This window comes from Eurypyga helias, unplaced genomic scaffold, assembly GCF_000690775.1.
Source record: "Eurypyga helias isolate BGI_N326 unplaced genomic scaffold, ASM69077v1 scaffold24053, whole genome shotgun sequence".
In the NCBI taxonomy this organism is placed as follows: Eukaryota; Metazoa; Chordata; class Aves; order Eurypygiformes; family Eurypygidae; genus Eurypyga; species Eurypyga helias.
Genome location: NW_010239550.1, coordinates 1 through 9,897, shown reverse-complemented (window position 1 = coordinate 9,897; position 9,897 = coordinate 1). Strand labels below are relative to the sequence as shown.

The 9,897-nt window shown below is 53.3% G+C and overlaps 1 protein-coding gene across 1 annotated transcript; it reads left to right on the top strand.

Moving 5' to 3' along the window:
• Nucleotides 1–562: 562 nt before the first annotated feature.
• On the top strand, nt 563–9,814 carry USP5 (ubiquitin specific peptidase 5 (isopeptidase T); the record flags this gene model as incomplete). The annotated part of the gene is given in 19 exon segments (XM_010148192.1): nt 563–696; nt 1,004–1,149; nt 1,440–1,624; nt 2,200–2,294; nt 2,777–2,970; nt 3,133–3,204; nt 4,391–4,472; nt 4,679–4,804; nt 5,225–5,378; nt 5,756–5,930; nt 7,157–7,245; nt 7,454–7,645; nt 8,185–8,328; nt 8,480–8,625; nt 8,707–8,860; nt 9,467–9,479; nt 9,481–9,543; nt 9,732–9,752; nt 9,754–9,814. Coding segments are annotated over 19 exon segments (2,246 nt in total), but the record flags the coding sequence as incomplete, so codon positions are not given.
• Nucleotides 9,815–9,897: the final 83 nt, after the last annotated feature.

The window sequence follows — 9,897 nt, the reverse complement described above, 5'->3', positions numbered from 1 at the left end:
ATTTCACTATACCTTTCCTAAGACTTCTTCTGTAATTCTGGGTGTTTTAGCTCTGGAGGAACTCCTGTTTCTCCTTGCTTGAGTTCAGGACTCTGCACTGTCCTTCCTGGAAGAGGCAAGAAGCAGAGCCGTGCTCCTTAGAGGTGCTGGTTGACTAGGCCTTTGCACTGGGGTAGAATATGATCTCTCCGTGGACATCTCCATTCATCGGCATGAATGCGGTGCGAAGGGTGAAGGGCTGTGCCCGGGCTCTGTCCTGGCCAACATCTCTCTAGAGCAGGTCTTATTTTTCTGATTGTAGTCAGGGTGTTGACATTCCTTCTGAGCATGTGTAAAAAGAGCTGGGAAAGGCAAACCTGTTGTCGCTAGGCTTATATTTGCTGCTGTGAAGTCCACGCTGCCAGCAGAAACGTTGGGATCCAGAAATGGGAGGAAGATCGTGGCTCATCGATCTGGAGCTTTGTCTTAGTCACGGTGCCTTATTTCATGTACACTATGGGCAAAGAAGCTTTGCAAGCTGTTTGCTTTTACCTGCTACCGCAATGGTTTTTTCTTCCTGTAGGCGTAGAAGGTGGATTTGACATCACAGAGGAGAAGTTTGAATATGACGAAGATGTAAAAATAGTCATTTTCCCAGAGCATTTGGATATTCCTCGTGACGGACTGGAGGGACTACCAGACATGGTCAGAGACAGGGTATGTTTGGGTGGAGGGTCGCGTTTCCTGTCGGTAAGGAGGAAATGCACCGTAACGGAGGATTTTACGCTGTCCTATAAAAGGGATCCTGCAGAGCTGCTCTGAAGTCTCAGTGTACAGTGAGCAGGATTGTTCTGTGCTTACACAGTGCTTTACATTCCATGGTCCTGGCTTGTGAGTGAGGCTCCCAAATGCTGTCCTAGCACAACTGCCTTGCCAATCTGAGCCTAAATGTGGAGTGTTGTGGCACTGGACGCTTCTTTCCTTATGCCCTTCATGGTTCTTTTTCCTGCTGTCCTAATTCCAGATTGCCAGTGCGGTTGAGGCCATCCTGACAGCAGATTCAGCCTCACGGAAGCAGGAAGTGCAGGCTTGGGATGGGGAGGTTCGACGTGTTTCCAAACACGCTTTTTCCCTGCAGCAGCTTCAGAATGATGTCCGCATCCCACCGTGGTGAGTATAGTGTGAAACTAACTGTACCGCTCTGCATCCCAGACCCACCCCCATCACCACCTCCTCCTGTCCGGGACTGCAGCAGCAGGTGAGACTTCTGAGTCTCCCAGTGTCCCTTGTCACAGCGTATTGAGGTGAAATGGCAAACGAAGGTATTTCAGGAAGCTGAGTGTGCTGAAGTAACAGAGGGATGAGATTGCTTATACCGTGCTCAGTGGGTAGTAATGGAGAGGGCGTGGGAGGTAGAACCCCAAATTTTTCACCCTTATCTCTCTGTTCCTTGTCGATAGCGGCTGGAAGTGCAGCAAGTGTGACATGAGGGAGAACCTGTGGCTGAACATGACCGATGGATCCATCCTCTGTGGTCGGCGCTATTTTGACGGCAGTGGTGGCAACAATCACGCCGTTGAGCATTACCGGGAAACTGGCTACCCGCTGGCTGTGAAACTGGGAACAATTACTCCTGATGGGGCTGGTGAGAAGGGGGGATCCTCTGAGGTTGTAGACACCAGGCACAACTCAGGCTGACTGGAGTCTCTGACAAGGGAAGTCAGGGAGGACTTCCAGGCTGTTGTTACCCACCTCATGACCTGGAATGTTCGGTGTCATCCTATCGTGAACTTCCCACTCTGACCTGCTTCCCGTGGCAGGCCAAGAAACAGCTGATAAAACCTTGCCTTCCTCCTCCCCTCTCTTGTGATTTGAAGGGTTTTAGGGTAGTTACCCAGGTTGCTGTCTTGTTTTCTGGGGGGGATGTTTATCAAATAATTCAGCGTCCAAAGGCTGAGCAGGGAGTATATGGCACAGTAACCCACTTCCCTCGCTCTAGCGTGTGCCTCGGCGCCTTGATCGATGACAAAGTTGTCTTGTCACGTGTTTTGGAGGAACCTCAATACTCTGTTGTGCTACTCTCCTGAGAAAGGAGAGAAACCCCAACTACTCAGTTTGTCAAAGCTCCCAGTTCTGAGCACTCTGTTCTCTTCATCCAGCAGTGAACGTTAGATCACAGGCCATGGTAAGTCTCTCCTTTTCCTCTGTGTTCCTGCATAGACGTCTACTCCTATGACGAGGATGATATGGTGTTGGATCCCAACCTGGCAGAGCACCTTGCTCACTTCGGGATTGACATGCTCAAGATGCAGAAGGTACGGGGAGGTTCTTCCGTAGGGGAGAGAAGGAATTCTGATGTTTCTTAGCTAGATCCCAGCTTTCCGTGACTACTTTTTATCAGGCGGAGAGTTGTCTCATCTTCATCTCATCCGTCTTTCCTCTTCCATTGCCTTTTTTTGGTCTTTCTTCCCTGTCCCTCAGGTTTCCTTGAGGCTCTGTGTCAGTACTGTAGGCAGGGAGGTGCCCAGGCTCCAGGCTTTTCTCCCTAGGTTCAATGTTCCATGTGCAATTTCCCATCTCCCTTTAGAGAGGGGATGGTTCGGATTTCTCCCACGTTTCTTACTATTCTTCCTTATGCCCCAGGTATTCAGATATTTGAAATCTTGTGTTTTCCTTCTCATTTACTAGAACAGGATGGATTTCACCCCTTACGTTTCTCTACAGCATTGCCCTTTTCACGCCTCTGATGTTCCCCTGAGTCGTCTTTGAGGGTTTTTCCTGTTCTCCCCCTCCACAGACAGACAAGACAATGACGGAACTGGAAATAGACATGAACCAGCGCATTGGGGAGTGGGAGCTCATCCAGGAGTCTGGCGTGCAGCTCAAACCCCTCTATGGGCCTGGGTACACCGGGATCCGTAACCTGGGCAACAGTTGCTACCTCAATTCTGTGATGCAGGTGCTGTTCAGTATTCCCGACTTCCAGAGAAAGTAAGTGAGATTCATTGCTCCTTTCCGTTGGCCTGGGATCCCCTGGGATCAGTACAAAGTTCTCCTAGAGCTGGGAGCTTCTGTTCCCGTGATGCGGCTCAGAACCGTGGTTTTGCTGCATGAACCCGTACGGCCCTCAGATTGCTCCGTTGTGCTTCGCAGGTATGTGGACAAGCTGGAGAAGATATTCCAAAGCGCGCCTTCGGACCCCACGCAGGACTTCAGCACCCAAGTGTACGTAGGGTTTTGGTGCCTCCCCCTCTGCGCCCCCGCCAGCCTCGCCTTTCTGTTCCGCGTCCCTCACCAGAGGCGCTGATCCTTGGTGGTTGATGAGGGTCTGAGCCAAGAAAGTTCAGCCGAGTGCCCTGGGTGGAGAGGGCGTTTAAGAGAGGCTCTAAAATGCGTTATGTGGGGAACGCAGTACCGTTTGTTACCACCGGGGGGGGATTTCGGGTAGGCATGTGACAGCCTAAAGGTGCTTCCTTTCTGCAACGGAGGGAGATGGCTGAGAGCAAAGAAATACCTAGATTTAGGCAACTTTATTCCCAGCAGATAATCTAGATACGCTTAAAGAGGCTTCCTGCAAGAGGCATGGTGCGACCAAGAGCAGGAGAATACGCAGAAGAACCCTTGCAGCGTTTGGGAGGGTGTTGCACTTTAAATACACGAACGCCCTGCTGCGTCTGCTCCGAGACGGCAGAGCAGTATATGGAGGTTTGGGGTGGAGGAATGGAAGGTGGCATTTGTGGAAGGGAGTTCAATGGTAAGGGTGGATTCTAAATTTGGACAGCCTGGGGTGAAGTGTTCACTGAGAAGGGGATTGAGACAGCCAGAAAGATTTTTGCCCGGGCAAAGGAAGGAATTGACAGGGTTTGGTTCCAGACGAACGGCAGCAGTGATGGGGAGGAACTGGAGTGAATAGTAGGAGAGTCTGAGTGCAGGAGGAACTCACTGAATGTTACTGTTGTCCATAAAGTGCCTCAGTGCAGTCAGTCTTGATCTTTCCCCTGGGAAAATGGGATCGGTCTGCTCACCGCAATGCTAGTTCTGGCTCCGACAACTTCCCTGTGCCCTGTTGTGCTGCTTCACCCGTGGCAGGCTGCAGCTTGGTTTGGCTGTTGCACAGCTGCTGTGCAGCTCGGCGCCAGCTGCCCTTCCGTGGGGAAAAGGGAGGTGCTCCGTCATGCTCTAGCGTGCAAGCAGTGGTTGAGGTCGGTAATCCTAGTGACTTTCAAGTCCGATGTCTCATGGGACCAGAGAGAGGCCGAGATGATCTTGGCTGGGGCGGCAGAGAAGGCTGAACTCTGTGAGATTTACAGTCCGCAGCAGTGTTAAAGCTGGATGGGTTGATGTGGCTCCTGGAGTATGTGGAATTAAAGAAACTTATTTGATGCTAACAGTGACTTCTTCATCCTTCCAGAGCCAAACTGGGCCACGGACTGCTTTCTGGGGAGTATTCGAAGCCAGCTTCTGCAGATGGGGAACAGCAGCCCGATCAGAAGGTGAGACTTGGGTACGGCATTCTCGTGATGCCTGTGTTGCCTGAGGTACTCTGTGTCTTACGTGGGGAAGGAGGGAGAACCCCTTATGAAGACATGTCCTGGGGCTCGTTCCAGGGTCATCCTCTGAAGGAAAACATGGCTAAGGGTGCTACATGCCAGGGCGCGCGCTTGGCAAACTATGACCACCTTCCTCTTGTTATTTGCAGGGTGTGCAAAATGGCATCGCTCCGCGCATGTTTAAGTCCCTCATTGGGAAGGGACACCCAGAATTTTCCACTAACCGACAGCAGGATGCCCAGGAATTCTTTCTGCACTTCATCAACATGGTGGAGGTAATGGTTGAGTCTGTCTCTCAAATCGTGGAAAAGCCCAGTTTTGTTTTGTCCCCACAACAGGGGGTGAGGAGTGGAGGGGAGAAGCTGGCAATCAGAGCCAAGAGGGGGAGAGAACAGAGGGGAATGGGCCAGCTAGCACCAGTGGGAGCAGAGAGGGAGAGAGGCCTGGCCATGTTTTCAGGGCCGATTCCTTGGAGGAATCCCTTGGAAATGACACAACTGTAAATAGTCTTTAGAAGCAGTTGGGTTCCTGGGGTACAGAAGTCGGCTCGAGTTCCTCTTTGCTGTCTTTCCCAGTGGACAGGGTACAGAAGTGAACGCCCCTTGGGCATGTCCCGTGTGTAACCACTGCTACTGCAGATCCTTGCTTCTGCCAATCTGATGTTACATCTGTCCTTCCAATGCCTCCTCCTCCAGAGGAACTGCCGCAGCTCGGAGAACCCTAACGAGGTCTTCCGTTTTCTGGTGGAGGAGAAGCTGAAGTGCCTGGCCACAGAAAAGGTGAAATATACCCAACGTGTGGACTACATCATGCAGCTGCCTGTGCCCATGGATGCTGCACTCAACAAAGGTCAGTCACATGCCATGGCCGGAAAAGTAGCAAGAGCTATGGTGGGATATTGTACTGTTGTTGGAGAACTCCGTAGATGAGAAAGGGGCTTCTTTGCCACTTCTGAAGCCAGATCCTTCACCTGCTTTTGTGGGATCAGGCCGATTTCTTCAGAGGTGGTGTGAGATGGTGGTGTCCCTCTTAGAGCCTTTCCCTCCGACACCACGAGCTGGGCTGTGATGCGGCAGCTGAACAGGACCGCAGGAGCGGAACGGTGGTCTAGAAGACGCTGTCTGCTTTGTGCTTCATTCCTGATGGTCTATTCTGCCTCTGGGTGTCACACAGTTGCTTTGTGCGTACCTCGAGGTGGCCCTTGACTCCTCTGCTTTATTCTCTAGACGAGCTACTGGAATACGAGGAGAAGAAGAGGCAGGCAGAGGAGGAGAAGCAGCCACTGCCTGAGCTGGTGCGAGCCAAGGTGCCTTTCAGCTCCTGCCTAGAGGCCTATGGAGCTCCAGAGCAGGTGGATGATTTCTGGAGCACAGCCTTGCAGGCCAAGTCTGTGGCTCTCAAGTGAGTGTGTGTGCGTTACCAGCGAGGTGACCTGCCGGTAGCTGCGTCTCGGGGACTTCTTTTAGTTGCTGGGGGAAGAAGCGTTAGCAAAGCTTTGTAGTCCTCCACACCCCGAACCCATAGAAGCAGAGGGGGACGACCCTGTCAGTGCTGGAGCGATTGCCCCCAAGGGATGACAGGGGACAGACTAGCAGTGCTAGTGGAGGCCTTACGTCAGATTTCAGTTGCTGAGGGACTACGAAATAGAGTGGTATTCCAGAAAACTAGCAGCTTTTATTCTAACTTCAAAATGTAGCTTTCAAATCAGCACTGGCAGTACAGCAGTCTTGGGCGGTCTCTAAGAACTCTTTACGGGAAGATTTTAGCTATTAAAGTTGGAGTAAAACACCGAGTGTAAGAGACACGTGAGTTATTTTAAAAATGTGAACTTAAATGCTACTAGTAAGGTTTAAAAAACAGCTTCAACGTGTCTCGCTGCCTGCAGCACACGCGACAGCGCAGGGGTGCAGCGAGGATATTGCAGACCTAAAGCAGCCTCCTGCTGCGATGCTACTGAGCGTTCTGGAAAGAAGGGGTAGTCCTCAAAGAACTGGAAGTGGTTTTCTAACAAATATTCCATTATTAAGCGAGGGCTGCTGTAAAGCAACAGTAACACGTTGAAAAACAACCTTTTGCTTTTAAGTAGCGAGTTGGATTCAAACACTTTGTAAGAATTAGTGTTGAATTAAACATTCTCCTCTGTTTCGCAGATTCCAGGCACCCTCCCTCCCAGATTGTCCCAACTAAGTAACGTTCAGTCAGGTTCAGCTGGGTTAAAATGCACTGCTATTGCTTGGTATCCGACCATGTGCCTGAAAGCTTGTCAGTTCCTGCAGCTGCATCTGTCTGTCTAATAAAAGATGTTATTTCCTCTACACTCCCCAAGGCTTAGACTTTTCGTTAAATCTGAGGAAGCTTGTAAAATACAGAATGGGAAGGTAGGGAACACGTACTGGTTTTCCTCATCCCCCAGGACTGTGTAAATGCTGCATTTCCACCTCATCTGCTCCGAGTCAGAGCGTCAGCTTTAGGAATGGTTCTGTGTTTGAGGAGCTTTGAGGTCTAAACAGATAGGTGTGTCCCGCCCCAGGACATGCCTCCATCCTGCTCGCTGATTTCTTGAAGCCAGCAGGTGCCCTCGGTCATTGCTGGACAAAGCCTTCAAAAGCATTGCTTGTCTCTTGCAGGACAACACGGTTCGCCTCTTTCCCGGATTACCTGGTGATCCAGATCAAGAAATTCACTTTCGGGCTGGACTGGGTGCCCAAAAAGCTCGGTAAGAAGGATCAGAAGCGCGGAGCACGTAGGCGTTGGGGGTCGTGTATGGGTGCTGCGGTCGTTACTCCAGAGGGGAACGTACCGACCCCAAAAGGAGCTGCGGGCTGGAGCGTACTGCGCCCCCAGGGCCTTACCCTTCCAGGTCTCCCAGTCGCCTCCCTTGTTTCGGCCCCTGTGGGAAGGCTGAGCCAGGCTGTATCTTGCAGATGTCTCCATCGAAATGCCAGAGGAGCTGGATATCTCTGCGCTGCAGGGAACAGGGCTGCAGGATGGAGAAGAAGAAATGCCAGACATCGCACCCCCCCTGGTGACACCAGACGAGCCCAAAGGTAGCCTGGGGTTCTATGGCAACGAGGACGACGACTCCTTCTGCTCCCCTCACTTCTCCTCTCCAACATGTTAGTGATTCTCCTCCTCTCTTCCTGACGCCTGACGCATTCCCTTGCTCTCTTTGTCTTGTCTCCCGTGCTAGCAGTTTCCCACCTGCTCAGACTTTCCCTGTCCCTCTGTCCGCGGACGCCGCCTGCCTCCCTTGCATGCCTGTTACGCAAGGGAGTTCGTTGATTCCCGTTGCGTGGAATGATGGGGAGGTGGCACGTCTGGTGCGTTTGGAGGGGGCAGAGCTGGGGTTTCCCTGAGATTTAATGGGTAGAGGTATTTTATTTTCACAAACGGCAGCGGGAGGTAGGGTTTGGAGGGAAGAGCCAGCGCTCCTGAGTTCCGGAGTTGAATCTTGTTGTTCCCTGGGGCGCCTGTGTGTGAGAGGGCGCTTCTGAAGGAGAAAGGCAAGGGATGAGAGGAGCAGAGGGACAGAACCCGTGTGAATCGCAGCCGGGAGGTGGTGGCTGGGGTGGGTTGGGCTGTGTAACACTGCACAAAGCGGGGCAGGCAGGGCTGGGAGGGGGAGCGGGCGGCTCTCATCTCTCTCTTCCCACAGCCCCCATGTTGGATGAGTCGGTGATTATCCAGCTAGTGGAGATGGGCTTTCCCATGGATGCCTGCCGCAAAGCCGTGTATTACACGGGGAACAGCGGGGTCGAGGCTGCCATGAACTGGGTCATGTCGCATATGGACGATCCAGGTACGAGACCACGTGACCGTGGTGAAGCTTGTTGCCTCCAGGTCACTGTGCTTCGTGTACGGCACGGGAAAACCAAAGTACTTGGGACCCCGGGCTATCCCTTTCGGAGAGATCCAACTGCTCTTGAGCTGTGTTCTGTTTCCCGCTGCAGACTTTGCTAACCCATTAGTTCTCCCCGGATCCAGTGGACCAGGCTCAACGATTGCCTGCCCGGACCCTCCTTCGGAAGACAGCGTGGCCACCATTGTCTCCATGGGCTTCTCCCGGGACCAGGCGATGAAAGCGCTTAGAGCCACCGTAAGAGGCGGGGGTGACGTCAGAGCAAAAGGCCGCTTCCAGGAACGGGCATTCCCGTATTCACAACCTTCTTCCTTCCAGAACAACAGCCTGGAGCGCGCCGTGGATTGGATCTTTAGCCACATCGATGACCTTGACGCAGAAGCTGCTATGGACATCTCAGAGGGGCGCTCAGCGGCGGAATCCGTCTCTGAATCTGTCCCTGTGGGTCCCAAAGTGCGTGACGGGCCTGGAAGTGAGTTCGAAGCAGTAGGAATGTGGATTTGGGGGTGCGAACTCAACGTGGCTTTATCTTCCCTAATCCCTGCAGAACCGCAGGTTTCGGCTGCCACGGAGCCGGTCTGGTGGTTGAGGTGGAAGCAGGGAGGAAAAAAGAGACGGGTGGCAAAGTAGGGCCTGGAGCCTTCGGGCTGGGGATTACCTGGAAGCCAGTGAGAGGCAGGGAAGGATGGGAAGGGCTGTGCTTCTCCCTCCCAGCTCTCCCGGGGTGGGTTTTCTGTTCTGCGCCAAGTTCCAGGCTGTCCACAGAACCGGTGGCGGTGCTGCTGGGTGCCGTAGGGAGGGGCAATCCCTGCCGTTACCCACCCGGCACCCATGGGCCAACTAAGCGGTGGGAAGAGAGGAGACCAAATGGCAGTTACCGTCTCCCGCTTCCCTGCACGTTTGGCCTTGAGACCAAATCCTCAACGTCGCGACTGACAACAGACCCCGCTTCCAAATTCTTACCCAGCAGAGCTTCCTCGGGGGATCCTTTTCTAGAGAGGGCCTTGCGCGGGGCGTCTCGGGGTCGGATGCCTTTCCTCTCTCTCTGCTCACTCCTCTCTTCCCTCCTCCTCTCCAGAATATCAGCTGTTTCAGCCACATGGGCACTTCAACTATGTGCGGACACTACGTTTGTCACATCAGGAAAGATGGCAGGTACGAGGGCTTCTCACAGGGCAGAGGGACGCTGAGGTACAGCTGCGCGCCTCTGAGGGACAGCCGCGAAGCGCTGCCCTCACCCGTTCCGTCCGAGGCCTCGGTGGGTCGGGGATGAGAGCGGGTGGGGGGCGGAATCAGCTCGCGTCTGGGCCGGGAACGGTGTCGCCGAGCTCCCGCTCTTGCAGGTGGGTGATCTACAATGACCAGATCTGAGAAGCCCCCCAAGGACCTGGGCTACATCTACTTCTACCAGCGGATCCCCAGCTAGAACATCCTCCCGCCAACCTGGGGGTGGGGGGACAGCGGGCGGAAGGCGTTTTGGGGTTGGGGGCGGTGAGGATGAGAATGGGG